Below are 21,986 nucleotides of genomic sequence, written 5' to 3'. Positions count from 1 at the left end.
AAATGTATGTCTTCTTAGGTGGTTGCTTTTTATTAAACAGAAATTTTTTTTTTTTTTTTTTACCAGCATAGAGTGAGTTAACAAAGAGAGTTTTTAAGGTAAAAGGAAAAAGGTGTAAGAAAACCCTGGGGAAATTTGATAGTGTCCTAAATTCCTCCTGAATCTGATTTCAGAATGTTGTTTTATTTTCTCACACAGTTTATCAGGTACACTCCAGTTCTTAAAAGTAGAGATAGAACTATTTTAAAGATAATATGTAACATTTTTAGATTAACCATAAATGGGCTTCTTTCCATTAGTGCAGATGTGAGCATGTTTTGGACTTCAACATCACATAATTCTTTTGTTACAGAGGTCTACTTTCATTTCTCAGACCTTAAATACGGATGGGAGTTTCTGTCTTTATAGCAGTCTTGCTGCCGGATACAATTCAGCCTTGATGGGAAGGAAGTTTTGTGGCCAGATGGGTGGAGATCCATGTACAAGGCCATAAAGATAAAAATGGAAAGAAAAGGAAAACTATACAAGATTCTGTAACAAAGATGAACCTGACTACAGGCAACTGCTTGTTCTGAGAGTCAGGACTTCTTTAAAATTAGGAAAGAAATGAGTCCATTGTTTTTATTCGTAATTTAGTTTATTTGGGGGATAGTAATTTCATATAGATCAAAATTCAAGTAATTCTTTTATAAACTCTGGCCCCCAGACACCCAGTTGCCCTTTTTGGACAACTAGAGGCAGCCAGTATTACTAATTACATGATTTTCCTTCCAGAAATATTCTGCACATATACATGTAAATATGTATGTACATGCATTATGTTTCTGTATATGCACACATGTGTTCTTTATCTTTTTTCCCCTAACAAATGGTTGTGTCATAGACACCCAACATAATCTTGGAAATTGTATCAATAGAAGGTCTCTTTTAATCTTTATTGTTGTTGTTTATAGTTTTTTTTTTTTAAGATTTTATTTATTCATGAGAGAGACACAGAAAGAGAGGCAGAGACACAGGCAGAGGGAGAAGCAGGCTCCATACAGGGAGCCTATGTGGGACTTGATCCTGGGATTCCAGGATCACGCCATGGGGCTGAAGGCAGCGCTCAATGGCTGAGCCACCCAGACATCACATAGATTTTATTTGTTTATTTGAGAAAAAGAAAGAGAGAGAAAAGGAGAGACAGCATGAGCTGGGGGAGGGGCAGAAAGAGAAGCAGACTTCCCACTGAGCAAGGAGACTGACTCAGGACTCAATCCTGGGACCCCAGGATCATGACCCAAGCCAAAAACAGATGCTCAACTGACTGAACTACCCAGGCACCCCTTTTTTATTCTTTGAAAGCACTTTAAAAATGTCTTGTGCCGGGGCGCCTGGGTAGCTTAGTCAGTTAAGTGTATGGTTCCAGCTCAGGTCATGATCTCAGGGTCCTGGGATTAAGCCCCACATTGGGCTTGGGCTCTTTGCTTAGTAGTTAGTTGGCGACTCCCTCTCCCTCTGTGCTTGTGCTCTCTTTTTCTCTCTTTCACTCTCTCTCTCAAATAAATAAATAAATAAATAAAAGCTTTTTAAAAATGTGTCTATATTGAGTGAGAGTAATTCTTAACCCAGGGATCAAGTATACACAGTAGTGTCTAAGAAATGTCTGTTGAGTGAAGGAGTGAGTGAGTTATTTTATTAATTTAAGGTACAAATAAAGAGAGGGGAAAAAGCTAAGAATTGTCTGAAGTTGAGACTGTTGACCTAACCCTCACCCTGGGACCAAGGGAAATCTAAGGGGGTAACATCATAAAAGGCAATTTCTTTTAAAAAGGCATATCTCTTTAAGGCTTCATATTAGATGTGTCAATAGGAAGAGATTCCCCTGGAGGTGGGGGAAGAACGAAATGGCCCCTGGATTCCAGGAGTCCTGGCTCTGTTGTGACTGGCTCTGGGACCTGGAACAAGTGGGTTCATATCTCTGTGCTGTCCTTTGTTCAAATGCAAAACAAGGGAGTTGGAGTAGATTATTTCAATGGGCTGTTCTGGTTCTAAGATTATGTCATTTATAATTCTGCAGTTTCCTGTCTATTTATCAATTTGCACAAGATATTTGTCATGTTGAAACCACATTTATAGAGAAATTTAAAAATGAGGTATCATTCCCTATAGATTATTGGTAAAAATGTGATTATTAAGAATCTAGGATTTAGATTATAGAAAAGTAGTTTGCAATGATTATACTCCTCACAAAAATTTATTGGCCAAACTATTAAGACATTTATGGGGATAGAACTTAATACCCCACATATTGACACATTTTGAGAGAATCAGTACTCTGTAATTTTAACCTGTAAGAACAAAAAAAAAATCAGATAAAAATTATAATATTAAAATTATTCAATAGTAAATGTAATTGTTATAAATGATAATGTCTGTAATATATTTAACAGTATTTAATAAATATGGTTATTAAAATAGTAACTAACAATAAACATAATTCATAGTAAAATATTTTTTTCTTTATTTTAGTTAAGTTTGAGAATGAAGCTAGTAAATACTGGGACACATTTTATAAGATTCATAAGAATAAGTTTTTCAAAGATCGTAATTGGCTGTTGAGGGAATTTCCTGAAATTATTCCAGTTGATCAAAAAACTGAACAGAAGTTGGAAGAGTTATCATGGGATCATGCAAAAACCAGTGCGGCAAATGGTTTCTCAAGAATGCACTGCCCTACTATGCCTGAAGAAAAAAATTATAATAAGAAAAGGTGTGGTTCATCAGATGGTCAAAGGAAAGCGGGATCACATTTTTCCAACCTAGACTCTAAAGAACACAGAAAAGGACCTCTGAAGACAGAATTGTTTCCTGGTAGCAACGCCACTTTCAGAATCCTAGAGGTACTGTCCTGCTGGGGCAAAGATGGGGAATGGCAAATAACTTTGAAATGTATATTCCATATGGCTTTATTAATAATCCAGATTTTTTAGGGGGAAAATGATCAAATCTAACTAAGTGTTCAGTATACTTCTGTGCATAAAGAATATTTGAAGGACTCATATCTATATTCAATTTCTAAATTTGTGATTTTTAATTTGTTTTCATTTCTAACTTGAAGGCAGTTTTAAGTACCAATAAAATTTTGGCCTTAATTTCTCTCTCTTTCTGTTATTAACCTTTTTTTTTATTAACCCTTTTTAAATGAAATAGAAATAAGTTAGATACATAATTAGCTGTAATCTGGTATAGACCTTGAACTGCCTATTTTCAAAAATAAATCTCTTACTTCTGCTTATAAAGGTAGTATTGTATACATTGATTAGAGTTTGCTAAAGAGTAGGTAAGAAAAAATTATCTACCATCTCACATACAAGGGAGTTAACCACTCTTAACATTTCACTGAAATTTTTCCTTTTGTTTATACTGTTTTATGCAGTTGAGCTATAGAGTACCTGTATTTTGGGGGTTTGCTTTGTTTCTATTTAATATCATAACATAAGCAGTTTTTTTAATCTTAAAAATTGTCTATGAACATTTTCATGACTGCAAAATATTTTACTACATAAAGTACTTTAATTCTGCTTATTATTTTTACTATACTAGGCATTTAAATTGTTTTCAGGTTTTCTCCAGCAAATGTGGGTATAGACATTTCTGTATTTTATTATCTTGGGTTAGAACCACTTGCTCATAATTTATTTTAAAAATTTAATGCCCTTAAAATATATTGCCAAATCACTTTCCAAGAAGTTGTGTTAATATCAACTCATGGCAATATATGTCTATTTCATCATAAACCTCATTGATTAGAATATTCTAATTTTAGGGGCGCCTGGGTGGCTTAGTCTGTTAGGCAGTTAAGCGGCTGCCCTCAGCTCACATCATGATCCCAGGGTCCTGAGATTGAGCCCCACATGGGACTCCCTGCTTAGTGAAGAGTCTGCTTCTCCCTCTCCCTGTCCCTCTGCTTATGTTCTGACTCTGTCTCCTCTGTCAAATAAAAAAATAAATTTTTGAAGGAAAAAAAAGAATATTCTTTTTTTTAAGTGCTTTCCTCTTTGACAGATGAAAATTATACCTCATTTTAATTTGCATTTCTTTCATTGTTAACTAGGTCACATAGTTCTTCAAATGTTTAGAAGTCATTTGCACTTCTTTTGTATTGTTTATTTCCTTTGCTTATTTATCTCTTTGATTTTTTTAAATGAACTCATTTCCTCTTACCATATTTATTGCCAGTTTTTTTTTCCACAGTGTGTTGATCACCTTTTAATTTGGTTTGAGTTTTATCGTGTAAAAATTTAAAATGTTTACATAGTTACATTTTTGTCAGTATTATTCTTGTGACTTCATTGCTTTTGAGTTTAGAAAACCCTGTAACACCTAGACATCCAGTACATTTCTTCTAGTTTTGTTTTTTTTAAATAAAAAAATCTAACATTGGTGAGGAAAATTTAACCTGTTTTCATATTTGTTTATTCTTTCGATTTTTTAGGTTGGCTGTGGTGCTGGAAATAGTGTTTTTCCAATTTTGAACACTTTACAGTAAGTTTTAAAGTTTTTTCCTACAAAATTTTATGTATATATGGGGCGTTAAGAAATTCTGGAAAAATTGTCATATGTATGCCGGTAGCATTCTTGCTCTCATATAAACAATGACTAAAGCAAGTTTCAAAAGAATTGCCTTAGTCTTAGTGTCTAATTTTATGTGAACTAGGAATTACTCTGAAAAGAGTGTTTCACAGACATGGGTTTGAAATAATTTTTTTAAGCTTATGCGTGCGTGGATGAGAGAATAAGAAAAGCCCAAGAGATTTGACCCTTCCACTAAGCTGTGGATCGCTTAACTTCAGAGATCTCTTTGCTTCTCCAGGTATGCAGGTGTCATTTTACACAGAATTGAATTTAAAATTTATACTTTTGGGGATCCCTGGGTGGCTCAGCGGTTTAGCGCCTGCCTTTGGGCCAGGGCGTGGTCCTGGAGTCCCAGGATCGAGTCCCACGTGGGGCTCCTGGCATGGAGCCTGCTTTTCCCAATGCCCGTGTCTCTGCCTCTCTCTCTCTCTTTGTCTATCATGAATATATAAATTTTTTAAAATCGTTAAAAAATAAATAAAATAAAACTTATACTTTAACCCTCATTTTATTTTCTTATTACTTCTGGAGCCACACCCAGAATAAGACCTCCCTTTGTCAAGTGATTGTCTCTAGACTTGAAATTGTTTAGCAGTAATAGCCACTAACCCTAAGACAAAAAGGTAGACGTAGATGTTAGGAGCAGAGATGTTCTGATATGCCTTTCCTGCTCACCGCCTCACTTATGTGTTATAGTATATCCATGATGAAGACACTCCTCACAAAGCTTTTTAGCACCTTTTACCTATGGATGGTCTTTATAGTTTACACAATAGCTTTCACATTATTTGTCCTTTATAAAACCGACATAAGCACATTGCAGAACATTTCCATTAGGGGTGGGGTGGGAATCACCCATCATCCCCACCATCCTACACATAGCTGCTGTCAGCATTTTTGTTATAATTCCTTTCAGTCTTTTCTCTATGTGTATTTTAAATTTTAATGATGCTATTTTTTTAGCTTTTCCTTGTGAAAATGTAAAAGATACAGAAAAGAGTAATACAATGAATTCTTATATACCTACCACTTCAATTTAACAGTTAACATAATGCCAACATCATGACACTTTATTTTTAAATACTTATATGATGTAGCTCCCAAAAAATCATCAGTACATTCTTCATTACTATTCTAAACCTAATGTAATAATAGTGATTTCCTGATACCATTAGATTACCAGCTAAGTGGCCAGGCAGACCTGATGGTGGCCAATTTGCAGTTCTGAATGACCTTTCTCTTTTTGTATTTATTTTCTTTGTTTTCCTTTTTCCCCATTTCTGGGCCAATATTCCCTGTTCTTTATTACCACATAGCCAGTTTCCTTCACCCCAGTAACTTCAGAGCTTACAATAACACATAAATTGATGACTTTGGCAATAACTTTATGACTCATCTCAAGGTATTATTTAATGTGTCATTTAAGTCTTGTCTCTCCAACCATGGTATGTATTCCTTGAAGTAGAAAGCATATTTTATTTTACCCTAATCTGATTTTCCAGGTGGCTTAAAAGTATAATACAGATAGTTAGAGCTCAATACATATGGACTCCTCTCTCTGAATTCCCACTTGTCAGTTATATTTTTCCCTCTTTACTTTTTCCTCCCAACTAATAATTGCAAGCTCTTGCTTCCTCACTCCCTTATACTTCTTGGCTCTGTCTTTTTTAAAAAATCAATGTAGCTTGATAACCTAAGATAATTAATTCATCTTTAAGAGGCAACCAGTGATTAGCTTTCCAAAAGGAGAATTAGACTTTTTCCCTATCTAAGAAATTATGTTTTATTACTTTCGGAGAGTATAGGATGAATGTTTTACATTTTCAGAATATTTTACCATAATTAGACCTCTGGAATTGAGAGGTCATATCATTCTCCAAGGATCATTTAATGCTTAAGCCCCCTGCCAAGAGAGGGCTGGGTGGTGTGGTCATAGTAGTGGTATTTACACCTGCTTACTGGGAGAAGGGCCAAGGCTGTCAGCTGATTTTACAGAACAGCTCTGGAAATTCATTGAGTGGTCACAAAACTTCATCGTGGGCTGTGATGCAGTGGGAATTCAGTCTCAGAGGTCATACTGCCGTACTAGTAGAACACATGGCAGATGGTACATGCTTTCCTTTAGCTATTAGACTGTTCCATCTCCTGTGGCTGTTTAGTAACCACTCCCCAAAGGTTAACTGCATACTTTTATAATGAGCTAGATGTGCCAGTGTCCAAAGACGTTTTTATAGAACCGTGATACGTTCTTAAGTTTTTAAGTTCCTAGAAGGCAGAGGCAGATCTTCCAATAATAATAATAATAATAATAATAATAATAATGTAAAAATAATAATAGCAATAGCAACAAATATAATAATGACTAATATTTGTTAGGTGCCTACTCTGAATTATGCATCTTTCCGGAAACATATGAATCTCTTCAATCTTCATAATGACCTTAGATTCCATAGTTATCTCTGCTTGATGATGAAGAAACAGAATTACAGAGAAATTAAGTAACTATTCCAGGGTCTTAAAACTGAGCAGGAGAGCCAGGATTCAAACCATAGGCAGTTCGGTTCCAGAGCCCTTGCCCTTTGCCATATCACATGGGGCTATGCATCTAAGTGTTTATTGAGAACATTTGAAACGTATGCAATCACCCAGCAAGTTAGGAGTCATGAATATATGGATTTTGTAGGAAACAATAGGGGTATAGGCTGCAGTAAAGCACTGTTTTTTTTTATGGGACAGATGAAGAAGATAAGCAGTGCAAGTCATAACCAAATCCTATATATCATATTTTAACTGATCTTAAATTGAATGCAAATCCCAAATGCCACAGCATGAGTGCATTGTATGTGAATATAGTATCCATCAACGAGGAGCAATTCAAGAGTATAATCTAAGCTTGGATGGGATTTTATTTGTGGAATATATATTTGTTCTTGTATTTCATATTCATTTAGTAGTCCTCCTTGCTTGAAATGTCTCCTGAATCAAATTAGAACTTCTAATTATATGTTTCAAGGCCCACTTGTACATCCTGCTATGAGCTCCTGGGATCAACTCTGCTTCTCATCCCTAGCATATAACTTCCATCTCTAAGTCCTTATACCATTTATCCTTCTACCCACTCAGCAATGCTATTCCCCTTCTTCAAAATTCTTAAGACTTACACTTCAGGAACTCTGCTCTATCCACAACACTATAGAAGCTATATAAAACCAATCATGTCCCCAGCTAGGCTATAAAACCCACAAGAGCCAGGACCATAGTTATAATTATTGTTTAATGACATACCAATCTCTTTCTGTGATCCAGACATGGTACTAAGTAACATGATGCAAAGATTATTTGATACCAGCATACGAGGGATAATCAAGAAGAGTACTGGCCCGCATAATTCAAAGTATATGTGTGCCCATGAGTCACCATGGTCCAGACATTGTTACTGAATTTCAGGTAAAGGCTAAACAGAACTTGTGTAAGTTTAGTGGAGGCCAATTAAAACTACTCAAGACTTTCATATGCATAAACAGCCCCTGCCAAAAAATGACTCGCTTTATTTATTTACATTTGTAAATAAAACAAGTAAGTCTTAGGTTAAGTCAGTTAATAAATGGCAAATTCAGGGTTTAAACACAGGTCTATTTGGTTCCAAAATTTATACTCATACTATTTTATTAGACAATTTCATTTACTACCTTGTATTCTAATGCTTGGTACAAACATGAAGCTTAATAAATGTTTGACAATAACTGGAAAAGATAACTAAGAATTATTATATTAGTGTCTTATTCTTTTTTAGAAGTTGTATTTACATACTATTAAATATATATATATTCCTATTCCTTTAGGGGCATCGGAGCCTCTGTGAGAGACCCAAGAGCCAAATGAGTTGTATGCATAAAAAGGGGAGTAGGGAAGCATCAGGGACACAGGGGTCTGAGAGTCCTTGCACAAGGGCAGAACTTGACTAAGCTATGAGGAGCTGCAGGCCTTGCTGGCTGGAAGCACAGAAGAAAGACTGCGGGGAGGTAGGGGGAGCAGGAGGAAGATGGAGCAGTGATAATGGACAGCTTTGGAGGTTTCCCATGTGAGAGTAAGGCAGGTCCTTCAAAACCAGGACAGGAATTTTAAAGTTACCCTGTAGTTAATGGTAAGTATTTGAGACAGTACTGTTTCAGAAGCAGCACTAAGGCACCCAAATACCATTATAGAGGACAATATCTAAAAAAGAAGAAACAACAAGCCAGGTGTCATCCAAAATTCTATTAAAGAAATGCTTAACAAGTTCAAGCCTACAGTTTCCTTTCATCTGTAACCTGAGCATATATGAATCCTAGATTTAAAAATTGTTTCCTTTTCATAGGGATGCTCCTGAGTCCTTTCTTTATTGTTGTGATTTTGCTTCTGGAGCTGTGGAACTAGTAAAGGTATGCCTCATATTTTCTTTAAAGGGAACCATGTAAAAAAATAAAAAAAGAAAAATAAATAAAGGGAACCACGTAAGGATCTAATTCATTTGCTGCTGAAGTGATATTTTTGAAATGTTTCAGATGTTATCTGTGACCATTTTTAACTGAGTTCTTACTATTTCTGGGAATCATATAATCAGCTGGTGCCTAAGATATCACCCTAAAATTTCAAATTTAAAATAAAGTTGAAGGGACAGGTACACCTAGAGGGTCAACAGCTCCTACAAGGTGATTTTTTTTTCTAGAGAGGGAAGAAGAGAGAGAGGGAGAGAATTTTTTTTTTTTTAAGATTTACTTATTTATTTGAGAGAGAGAGAGAGTATGCACACAGGCTGGAGGAGGAGCAGAGGGAGAGGAAGAGAATCCCAAGCAGACTCCTTGCAGAGCGCAGAGCTGGTACAGGGCTCAGTCTCACTACCCTGAGATCATGACCTGAGCTGAAACTAAGAGTTGATACTCAACCGATTGAGCCACTCAATCACCCCAGGAGAGGGAATCTTAAGCAGGCTCCATGCCTAATGTGGAGCCCGACACAGGGCTTCATCTCAAGATGGGGCTTGATCTGAGGACTCTGAGATCATGACCTCAGCTGAAACCAAGAGTTGGATGCTTAACCAACTGAGCCACCCAGGTGTTCCCTATAAGGTGATCTTATTCATATTTATGTCTCTAGAGGCCTACACAGAGTCTGACACATAGTAGGCACTCATTACATTAAAAATTTTGAATTAAAAAAATTTGAGGCACCAGGGTGGCTCAGTTGGTTAATCATCTACCTTTGGCTCAGGTCGCGATCTCAGGATTCTGGGATCGACCCCCACATTGGGCTTCTGGCTCAGTGGGGAGTCTGTTTCTCCCTCTCTCTCTACTTTCCCCCCCTCCACTCGTGTGCTTCTCTCTCACTCTGTTCTCTTTCTCTCTAATAAATGAATAAATAATCTAAAAAAAGATGTTTAAAAAATTTGAGAATGCATATGATATAAATGTAAATTGTCCTAAACTGTTTGGAAAGCAGTGGGGAGCCTGGATTTATTTGACCAATCCCCAATAGCTAGTAAGCATTACCTTAGCAAAAAGTATTTTTAGGAGATGGAAAAGGAATAGAAATTCTGCTAACAGAAATGTATGTATAGTCAGTACATGGAACTTAATTTCTGATACTAAGAGTAATATTTATTCATGGTAGACAGTTTCTAAAATACTAAAAAGCCTAAACAGGGCAGCCCAGGTGGCTCAGCCCAGGGTGTGATCCTGGAGTCCCGGCATCAGGTCCCACATCGGGCTCCCTACGTGGAGCCTGCTTCTCCCTCTGCCTGTATCTCTGCCTCTGTGTCTCTCATGAATAAATAAGTAAAATCTTAAAAAAAAAAAAAAAAAAAGCCTAAAAAGGAAGATAAAATTCACCTATAATCACACTTCCTAAAGTCCTATGGTTAATCAAGGTTAGTATTTTGTTATGTATCCTTTTGGTATTGTTTTGTAGGCAAATTATGAGTGTGTGAATATGTGTGTACTCTGATTTTTTTTTAAATAACAGCTTTATTGAAATATAGTTCATACCATGGAATTCACCATTTTAAAGTATACAACTCTGTGATTTTTAGTATATTTACAGAGTTGTGCAATCATTACTGTTGCCTAATTTTTGATTACCCAGTAAAGGATATTTGTATTTTAAGCCAAAGGACGCATGGAATAAGCACTGGGAGAGAGAGCTGAGGACCATCTGGGTGCCTCTGAAATAACATAAGATAGGCTTCCGACAATGCAGCTTGTTGACTGAAAGGCCTGCCCTACTCAACTTTTAAAACTAAAGAGGGATTGTGAAGAATATTTGTTATCGAGTCCAAGTGCTAGACTTAATTTTTTAAAACCGTTTGAAATAAACTAACAATACTGAATCTGAAGTAAAGTGTATTCAAATTTACAGAGGAAAGGCATTAGAGAGAAATATAGTTTGACCTTTTTATTTTAAGAAAAATGCAAGAAGTCTGCTAACTACGGTTTTGTTTTGTTTTTCGGTTTTTTTTTTTTGGTTTTGTTTTTTTTTTTTTTTTTTTTGTATTCCTTTATCATGATAGTTGCACTCATCCTATAGAGCAGCCCAGTGTTGTGCCTTTGTTCATGACGTTTGTGATGAGGACTTACCCTTCCCTTTTCCAGATGGGATCCTGGACGTGATTCTCCTTGTCTTTGTGCTCTCTTCTATTCATCCTGACAGGTAACCGAAGACAAAAGGGCAAAGCAAATGTGTAAACCCCCTTTATCAGTCGTGGTTTTCAGAACTATAAAAAAAAAAAAAAAGGCGACAATTCTTGAATTTATTATTTAGTGAACTACACTGTGTAAAACATGCAGCCTTTTAAATGCAGTTTTTTCTTTCTCCAGACTTTTAGAAAGAAACTGGTCAAACTGCTTCATTAGTGAGCTTTCTATCACTGTCAGAGTGAAGTGAGCATATTCCAGCAAGACACATACCTATTAAAAGTGACAATGCTTCAAGGAAATTACAAATTCAGAACAGCCTAATAGACTCCCAAGAGGGAAATTGTACTTGGTGATCAGAAACAAACATCTTTGATTTAGTATTTTATTGAATGTTCATGAAGAGGTGGGCTGTGAATCTGGTTTCACACCGGTCTGTCCACAGGCTTTAAAAATTTTGTTTTAAAGAAGTCCTCCAGGGAATTAAGGGTACTCAAGATCTGCCAGATTAACCTTGGACCTTTATAATCTAAGACTGGCCTAGTGCCATCATTTAAATATTTATGACTTAAATTTTTTGTTCACACAATGTTTTGAAACAGCCAACATAGCTTTTGTCCAGATAGGAAACAGAAAGAGATATTACCAGCCATTAAAATGATAGCTTGCTTAAAATTTTGCCACCTCTTATGTATCAAAGCACCTGTGTGGTGTCAAGGGTTGTGCATTTTTAGGTTTTCTTAAAATTGGGTTTTCTACTGTGGTAGTAGATTCAGCCTCAGGAAAGTTTCTCTGCTGGCAGGTACAGACTTGACATCAACCAGTCTTTGATGAGTATGACCCTTTCCCAAAGATATTGAGTTAATATGTGCTTTTTCCTTTGCAATTAGAAATTCTCTAGGACCCTTTACAGTCCTTTTACTTCTCATTTAGAAATGAGCACTCTGGAAAAAAAAAAGAAATGAGCACTCTGTTTGTTGAAAGATAAATTAAATTTCCAAATAAATCTGAATGAAACATATTTGCACCTGATGAGATATATCACATTCCATGAAGCTACTTTTTCCTCCCAGTTTCTATTATCTATGTCTTTCTGCTAATCTGTTCAGAATATTGGCATCATCCAGGTACTGGTAAAAAGATGTCATCTATGTATTTTGTTTCATAGTTTAAAAAATGAATAGTTAAAAGGATGGAGTAGGTGGATAGAGATCAAGATTTTCTATTTGACACCTCTAACAGGAAATGTTTAAATTCCAAATAAGACCACAAAACACTACTTGAAATTAGTTTAGATAATGTATTTTCTCATGATATGAAGTGAATGTTAAAAAGAAGGAGAAGCAGATGTCTTGGAAAGACTACTGTTATCCCACAGTATGTTCATTCTATTTATTTATTATAAGATAAATTCAGATGTATCATGTCTCTAGCCACTTTCTTACCTATATGGAAATGATCTAAAAATATGGTGAATGAGTAGAAGGAGGGCAATAATAAGTGAAAAGACAGTATCTTTAGGGTCATTTGGGACTGTGGTAGTGTATTCAGCCCCACAAAAGCTTTAGAAAAGTGGCTTTTTGCCAACTTGGAAAATCTACACACAAATGAAGGGCAAGCAGTTCTGCTAGACCTTGAGTCTGGGGATCTCAGCTTAAATGGGAATAAACCATAAGAGACTACAAAAGAAGAGCTAAATAAAATAAAGTACAGTATGTTTACCACAGATCCAAGCACAGAGTAGGCAATTAATACTTTTTCTAATCTCTTCTTTTCTTTTTCCTCGCCTTCCATCTAGAGGTGGATGAAGATAGCAGAATTGGCCCTAGTAAGATAAAGAAAAGGGACCCTCTCCCATTCTTGTCCTGTCCATCTCCCCTAGCCCACTCGCACCTGCAGTTCTCAGGAACTGGTTCTGGAACTTGGCACTGAGCCAAGCAAGATTGGTTGATGAAGAAAAGGAGCTCCCCACCCTTGCCTTTACCCACAACCCCAGACTTTAAAAGATAGTTGGGTAGAAAGGATTTGCAGAGGGAGATGACTACATTTTGAAGTATCTGGCTTTTTACTTTTCTGCATTTTTGTTTCATACTTGTTTTAGTAATAATTGCAGAAAGATCTTTTTCTCTGTACATAAAACATTTATCCTGAAAGTATTTTTAAGGGTTGGATATGGTTTTCTTTAATTGCCAAAGCCTAAGGCCATAAACACAGTGTGAAAGTAACCTGTAATAAAATAAACAAGGAAAAATTCTTTTCTTTTTTCTCTTTCATGTACTTATGTTCCAGTTTTTTAAGAGAGCATTTCATCTAATTATGCCACCTCTTTCTGTTATATTTCTATCTTTTCATAGTTGCTTCCATTTTCTCACTATCTACTTCCTTCATAACCTGACATAAATCTGGCTTTTCACTCCTTTATTCCACTGAACAGTGTTTTAATTGGAAGGAATTTACAGATTAACTGATGCAAACTTCTCATTTTTAAAATAAAGTCTAGAAGCTTTAAGTAGCATGGATAAAACGGTGATGGCAAGGACTTAGCACACAGGCTGCCATTTACCATTCTCTGCTCAGGGTAGACACTGATAACTGATTTTGTACCCTGATTGTCATTCCCAATGAACCCTAAGAGTCCTTCTCAATCGAGCTCTGTAGGCACCCAATGTCAGTCACTCGGCATTGATATGAGATCTGAAATCTTTGCCATCTCTGACCCATAATCACACATAAGACCGTGAACGTTTAACCAAAAACATTAAGTCGAGAGCAGTCACAAGGGGTCGTCTTTGGGAGCCAGATGAAAAGAATAAATAATAAAAAAAGAAAGTAAAGGCTTCCCAGTATTAAGCTGGGGCTTGGAGTGTGAACAGAATTTAAATAGGCAGAAAGTAAGAAGGAGAGAATTCTTTGAGGGGAAACCACATGACCAAAGGCATGGACTGCTTCAGAGCCAAGCAAGTAACAGTTTGCCAGAAGTTGATGCTTCACATTAGGACATGATAGGAAAGATGTTGGAGAGATCCAGGCTAGTTGTATGAGATCTTTTTTTTTTTTAAGATTTTATTTATTTATTCATGAGAGAGAAACAGAGACATAGGCAGAGGGAGACACAGGCTCCCTGCAGGGAGCCCAATGTGGGACTCAATCTTAGGACCCCAGGATCACAACCTGAGCCAAAGGCAGACGCTCAACCACTGAGCCACCCAGGTGCCCCAGTTGTAGAAGATCTTAAGGGCCCACCTAAGAAATTGAAATTTTATCTGTGGATTAAAATCATGAACATTTTTGGGCAAAGGGATGATTTGACAGAACCATAATTTTAATCAGAAAAATTCATGAATGATCTGCAGGAAGAATTAACAGGAGGAATAATATTAAGCATGTTAGGAAGCATTCTGCTTCCAAGCCTAAGGTAGCAATTTGTGCTAAAGGACTACCAAAGAGAAACAAAAAGGAGACAAAATATCAATTAAAAAAAGAAGATGGGCAGCCCTGGTGGTCCAGGGGTTTAGCACTGCCTTCATTCAGCCCAGGGTGTGATTCTGTAGACCCCAGATCGAGTCCCATGTCAGGCTCCCTGCATGGAGCCTGCTTCTCCCTCTGCCTGTGTCCCTGCCTCTCTCTTTCTCTCTGTGTCTGTCGTGAATAAATAAATAAAATCTTAAAAAAAAAAAAAAGAAGAAGAAGAAGAAGAAGGAGACGACGACGACCTAGAACTGGATGACAAATGGTTGTGGAGAGGCTACTGAAAGAAGAGGAAAAGGAAAGGGGTTAAGGATATCTCTGAGGTGTAACACAATAAATGAGGATACTTTTGAACCAAATAAAGGAGAAGGAGCTAGTTTTCAAGGAAATGTGTAATCTGAGACAACTCCACCATATATTTTATCTTGCAAGGAAAATGAAGTGACTTCAGTATTTATCTGCGTTGGAACTACTGTAACTTGATATAAATACCAGGAACCATCGATGTAGTTTTGCATTGCAGCTTTGACATCATATATCAAGCTCTGTGAAGTCAGCACTCTGGTCATTTGCGTGATTACTACTCTAGGTTTTTTAAATCTGATCTTTTAGCAAGTTGGTATCCTTTTTCCTTTCTGTACAAAATATTTTTTGTTTTGTCGCCATTACATCTGCAGTTAGATTTTTTTGGCCCTATTGAGCTTTCCTTATTTTATCTTGAAGAAGGTTAAATGTGGCATGTAAAACAAGATTTCTGCAGACCGTATCTTGCTTTGCCTTCAAAGGATGCAAGGCGTTATAAACCGACTGTCCAACTTACTGAAGCCTGGAGGAATGCTGTTATTTCGGGACTATGGAAGATATGATAAGACTCAGCTTCGTTTTAAAAGGGGTATATTTAGTTTGGAATTATTTTCATGTGTTTTAAAGAATGTCCTATTTATATTTTATGTCAAATTTTTATTTTGTTTTAAGGGATACTAAGTTTCTCTAATCACAATTATGTTTTTTAGGGCATTGCTTATCTGAAAATTTTTATGTTCGAGGAGATGGTACCAGAGCATATTTTTTTACAAAAGGTATGCTTATCTATAAGAGAAAATAATTAGCTGTGAAAACTCTCATTGGTGACCCTGTAACCACATTGTAACTGTTCTGCATGATAGCTTGAAAATGGCCTTTTTATCTTTTAATCTTTTTCCAGTTGAAACTGCTTGAAAGAATCACTTGTTCATCCTTATACCCAAATGAAGGTGTAGTCTGTTCCATTTTAGAAGTACTGTTAGCCCAGATATGAAAAAAATGATAACATGCCACAGCCAAAGGAGAGAACTTGATTTTAAGAGTCCATAGAAAATTACTTATCTTTTGTCAATTTCCCATTTTAAAAAAAGTGTTTAAATCCTTGAATGCAGAATTCAAACTAATGTGAGTACTTTTTTAATGTGCCATTTGGGGTCTCTGCAAACCAACAAAAACTCAGAACAGAGGGCACCTTTAAAAATATTGAAATCTACAACCAGTAGTATTGTAAATGTGTTCATGTCTGCTATGTTAAGCTGTTTATACTTGGTGTATTCCTGTGAAGTAGAAGAAATCCATTTGGTTTCACAGGTTTCCTTAACCAATTTGTTCTAGGGAGTTTCTTGGTATAAATGAAATTTAGATGGTCAGTCATTCCATTAATGTTCCATTGTTCCTGACTGCTCCCCTCTTGTCTACCACCATGCCCCAGTCACATATACATCTGATTGCCATTTTTGTCTCACAGGGGAAGTCCACAATATGTTCTGCAAGGCTGGGTTAGACGAGAAGCAAAATCTGGTTGATCGTCGCTTACAAGTGAATAGGAAAAAACAAGTGAAAATGCACCGAGTGTGGGTTCAAGGCAAATTCCAGAAACCATTACACTTGACTCAAAAAACCTCCAAATTGGTGTTTTAACTTTGGCTTTCTCATGGCTGAACTATGTACCATGTTAAGGTACAAACCAGAGGATTACACGATACAAAGACTTCTATAAATCTTTCATTTTTGAAAGGACAATCAGGAGAAAAGAGAATTTGTATATCTGCTGTTTATCATGGGTGAGCTCCTATGTTTAAGCACTCGCAAATTATTTGGAATAGTATACTATATTCTGTGTTTTCAAAACTTAATATGCTGAAACTTGCTGAGTTTATTATGCCTAACCATTTTTTGTTCTTTGAATTTTATAAGCATTCAATTAAATTACTGATATAAGTCAGATAATTCTGAGAAACCATACCCTGCTATTTTTTGGAAGCGCAAAAAAAACACATTTATTTATGCATTAGTCTAACACAGTTAAACTCTCTTCCTCTCTTATCTAGTAGCAGAGAAGCAGCTCTCCTTGTTTCCCTGGCAAGCCACAAGACCTATATGAAGGTGAATTTTTTGTTTTGTTGTTGTCTGTTTTCCTCAAAACTCCTTTTTTTTTTTTTTAAATTCAGAGACTAATGTCTGAAATAGAATTTTAGTTTCTCTTTCCTGTCCTAAAATTGGGGAAGTATGACCCATGCTAACATTTTCAGGCTATTTTTAGGAGTACAAGTTGTTGTAAGCTCTCTTTAAGACAACTATTATACCCAAGAAAATTCTTAAATTGTACCAATTAAAAATGTATTTACCACCTTGCCTCAAAAAGGATATAAATTGGCTTGCAAATTGCACTTTGTGAAAATGGAGTTTCTGAGATTGGCTTTTCATTTGTTATACAACATACACTGAGTACTTACATTCTGCTAAATTATATGTACTAATACAATCAATAAAGACCCAACCCTGTCTTCAGAGAGCACAGATAGGATCTGGCTGGCAAAACAAAAGATGCATATCCCAAGCATCTAAATCACAATTTCAGAGAATATATAAACAGGTACTTCTCAGCTAGCTTTGGTTATGAGCCACAAAAATCTGGAAGAAATGGACAATCCTTTGAAGGGCCACATTGGAAGAGTTCAGTTCCCACTGTTTTACTTTTTTGAATTGACTTAAAATTCCTTTTTCTAAAAGAATGTGATTGGTCCAACTTGAGTCACAGATTCATTTCCTGACAGTTTGGGGTAGACCACCTTCATAGATGGTGCCACCTGAATGTATGGAGTGGAGGAATGTTCCTCAAAGGACAATGAAATATTGTTACCAAAAAAAGGGAGGAGGGATGTTATGCTGCCCCATCACAAACAGCATGTCACATAGTGGTGGTTCCAAAGAGAGAGAGAAGTGAGCTGGTGGGAAGAAAGGGGGAAGAAGCCTTGATGTTCTGTGGGGAGGTGGGTGTCAGGCTAGTCCTTGAACATATGCCCTCCGTAGATGGGGAAAAGACAAGTCTGTTTGGTGTGTGGGTCCTTCCTGATGATGAATTGTGGGGAAAAGATAGGGAGGGGGTCAGCTTCTCACAGCCTTGTATAGAAGGCACATTGGGTTCTACTCTGGAGCAATCTAAGGTTTGCTTGTTTCTGTTTTATCCTACCATAACATGTTATAAATATGTTTAGAGACATTGAGGCATCCTATATGGGATGGAATGCAGTAAGGTGGCACCATCTATGGGGGCGGCAAGGAAGACCACACATAAAGGTTTTTTGCACACACTTGCCTCGGTAGCAGTTCCTCAGAAATACAATATCAAGGTTTCTGTTTAAACATGGCATAGTCAATAAATGCAGAAGTTAAAATGTACCTGACACTCTTTACTCAGTTGTATCTCATAATTAAAGTGTACATTTAAAAGCCAAACTAGTAATGAAAGTATTACATACAACAAGGGCAGTTAGATAAGTTAATGTTGCTATGGGAACCCCAGCAGATTTTCTTGTGTCTCAACTTAAAAATCATGGCCTAAGGTGGTTTTAAAAACAACAGAAGGTAAAATCATTCGCATATTCTCACACATGTAAATTGTACTCTCTCTCTCTCTCTCTCTCAGTCCTAAATAGCAGATTTAAGCCAGGCTTTTGACTGGCACAGTAAAATTCAGCTTTATGTCTTTCTATAACGTATTATAGCATGTAGTTAACCTTTAGAAACTTCAAAAATACACCAACCAAATTTGGACTGTGAGACACAAACTGGGCTCTTTTGGGCTCCGTCTAGCATAGACCTCCTATGTCACATGGCTGCTCATCAGTAGGACCTTTTCTACCAGTGTCTTCTACTTGTCTGGTCAGTCTTTCTCTTGCTTAATCCACCCAAATAGGCCCCGTACTTAAAGTTTGTGGCTAGACAAAATGACTTTTGGCAGAGGGGGAAAAGAAAGAGAGAAAGACCTGATTTGGAATATTGCCTCTAGATGTTAAAAAATTATGAAGTGTTGCAAATGTATCTGCTTGTGTATTAGTTTAAAATATTTGATAACTGCATGAAATTCTAATTTTTTTCCTCATGAACATAAAGCTAGGGCCAGTTAGTTAGGCAGAGTTGATATTTAAAAGTTCATCTGAGGGAGCTGAATGTCAAAAGGACCATTTTCTTTCTAACAGAAAAAGATGTTCCTTCATCTTCTTACAATACGGAAACAATGAAATATTCTATATTAAAAATGGACCCTCCATTTTTCTCCAGTTCTAAAAGTTCACTTTTGACCATTTTCCAAATGTAAAAACTTGCACACGAAGAACTGTTTCAGAAGTTTGTAAGAAAGCCAAGGTAACAGTTTCTATTATTAAAAGTTTTGCATTTCGTATGACCATTTATCGTATTGAAACACACCCAGTTAAATGTTGACTTCTGAAAAATTATTTGCTTGCTTGACTCAATTTTATCTCTAAATTATGAATACATTGAGGTTTCTACCATTATGTAATCTAAATCGTTACTATACCTTTGTTTGTGAAAACTCACCCATATTTAGACTGTTAAACTTCAGGTAAGTTAAATTCTTGCCCCCACACTCTTCTGCTAAGTGTTCCTATGGTTTTCCAACTCATCAGAGCCAAGTTCTGAAGCCTGAATATATCATACATTGTTACTTCTAATTGGTTTTAATGTTTATTATGCTCCTCACAAGTGCAGATAACTTCACATTTGCATCACTAATAGACCTCTTGCTGAGCCTCAGCTCCTTCTACTTCCTGCCCCCCTCCCTTAGTCATCCGTAGACACAGGTTGGCGTGGGTATTCCCCGCCCCCCCAACTTGTGAAAGTGCATTGTAAATTCTAAAGCACTGAATATATGTGAGGTATTGTTATTAATAACAGCATTTACAATCTACAAGGCCGCATACAGAGTATTCCAGCAACAGAAACTTTTTCAAAGGTCTTGTGAAACCTTATGAGAAAGACAGTAAGATGCCTCAGTCAAACAGAAAGCCTGGGTCTTAGTTCCTTTTGAACCACTTAGCTACTCTTTATTTAGCAACCAGTGCTGAGTCTTTTACACACTATATTTTTATATGTTACATTATTACTTCCTTTAACCTTCAAATTCCTATGAATTCATTTCCCTTATGACCATTTAACAGATAAGAGTGGGGCCCTGAGATTTGGGGTAACTTGCCCAGGATGTCACCACAAATCAGTGGCAAGCCACAGTTTGGACCCACAACGGTCTGATTGCAAAACCTCTGGTCTCATCAGCACACTTTTAATTGATAGCCTCACATGCTTCTGGGAATGCTGCTGGAGGAAAGAAGAGCTCCTGAATCAAATGGAGAATTATAACAATGGGTAGGAGTTTGGATGAGACAGTCTACAAGGTGACAGCTCATTCTAGATCCAGTGATTCTATGAAATAAGTAAGTTCACTTGTCCACAGTTACCAACTGGGAAGGAAAAGAAGGAGAGAATGACAAAGCAAAAGCTTTCAATCAGTTCTTTTCAGCATTCTGCATATGTTTACTTCTGCTCTCACCCCACCCCCTTCAGGCTTCAGGCTTTCACTTGGCTCCCCTCCGAGCCAGCTAGCGCAGCACCCATCACTTGCATACTCCTCACTTATAGGGGGGAAAAAAAAAGGGCGGTCTGAAAAAGCCCTTAAAATGTCTTCCAAGGGATTCAGCTTTAGAATAATCTAAAATATGTGAATTCAGGGATTGTCAGAAATAAAATATGAGTGAAAACATCTTTATTTTAAAACATTGTATGTACATTAATGCCACATTAATGCCAATTCAAGCATAAAATGTTGAGCATTTCTTGGAATATGGTTTGGGATTTGAGAGGCACAAAGGTACCTGCAAGATGGCTTTGGTGTTGTTATAAATATAAATAGAAGTAAAATAACAGTTGCATCTTCATTTATAATGCATCTTATACTGTGGCTTCAAAGCTACAGAGGAGATTGGATGCCAAAATCTGTCTTCCATTAACATATGCCTTAAATGACAGGGAAGAGGTGTTGAAGACAAAATTACTTTTCCCTCTGAGTATGAATCAGCAACATACAGTAACAAGTAATAACAGTTCTGTGTATGAGTGTCTGCAGAGGGTAAGAAAAACAGCATCAAATTGAAAATGCAAGTGCACCTGCTGGAGAGGCCCAGGAGGCTGCAGAGCACAGCTCTCTTGCGTACCCTCCTGAAGTGTCTTGGAGCACCGTGACCCCAACTCTGGCAAGCCAGGTTGGCATGAGATGGATGGAGCACATTAAAACCTCCAGATGGTCAAAGAGAGCCCACCCTCAGCTGCCCCTGGAGTTGCAAGGCACTACAACTTGTTCAAGAGTTTAAAACAGCCGCTTTGGATTCTGTAGTGCATGTGGCTTCACAACCGCTTAACCTTTAGTAAGGAACAGCTAGACACAGGTGAATGAATAAAAATACCCGTTAACATTTCATAAGGAGGGGAAAAAATCAATACTCGACGAACTCATGGACTTCAAATAGTCACAGATAGCGTCCAGTTAGCTGTGTCCCTGGCTTCCCAGGGATTTGTGTCTTTATTTTTTATTTTCTCCAGCAGATAGACACTAAGTTGAGCTGGCCCCCAGAGAATATATGCTTTTCTATCAGATGTTGCCTACCAAATCAAGTGAGCCATTGATTGCCTCCTAAAGAGCCCCAAGCATCATTTCTCCTACTTGGGCTGATGAGTTTGGTCCAGGAAAACTGAGTTTTGTTATGCTTACACAAATTCTTTGGCAGTTTTTTCAATCCATTACTGCTTTATGTGACACTTCCTAGCTCATTGCAGAAAAAGCAGAAATGAATTTTCTTTCTCAGTTAATCTTTATGTATTGATTATTGGTTGTTTCCAAATCATTGAGGAGTG

The 21,986-nt window shown here is 36.9% G+C and overlaps 1 protein-coding gene across 33 annotated transcripts in view; it reads left to right on the top strand.

Moving 5' to 3' along the window:
* METTL8 (methyltransferase 8, tRNA N3-cytidine) overlaps positions 1-19,753 on the top strand; it is an 88,816-nt gene extending 69,063 nt beyond the window's left edge. For 15 of the 33 annotated variants that reach the window (XM_025994064.2, XM_072751908.1, XM_072751913.1 and 12 more), the window contains 7 exons: positions 2,512-2,882; positions 4,478-4,527; positions 8,975-9,038; positions 11,162-11,301; positions 15,539-15,645; positions 15,767-15,832; positions 16,525-19,516. In XM_025994064.2, the coding sequence (XP_025849849.1) occupies positions 2,512-2,882; positions 4,478-4,527; positions 8,975-9,038; positions 11,162-11,301; positions 15,539-15,645; positions 15,767-15,832; positions 16,525-16,697 (971 nt within the window). In that variant the 3' untranslated portion in view covers positions 16,698-19,516. Of the gene's footprint in view, positions 1-2,511; positions 2,883-4,477; positions 4,528-8,974; positions 9,039-11,161; positions 11,302-15,538; positions 15,646-15,766; positions 15,833-16,524 lie in introns of all 33 variants that reach the window. The other 18 variants (XR_012000318.1, XR_003234302.2, XR_012000316.1 and 15 more) reach the window with 13 other exon arrangements.
* The last annotated feature ends 2,233 nt before the right edge of the window (positions 19,754-21,986 follow it).

Source organism: Vulpes vulpes, chromosome 3, assembly GCF_048418805.1.
Source record: "Vulpes vulpes isolate BD-2025 chromosome 3, VulVul3, whole genome shotgun sequence".
NCBI lineage: Eukaryota > Metazoa > Chordata > Mammalia > Carnivora > Canidae > Vulpes > Vulpes vulpes.
Note: the sequence above shows the minus strand (reverse complement) of the source record. Positions and strands in the feature narration are given on the sequence as shown.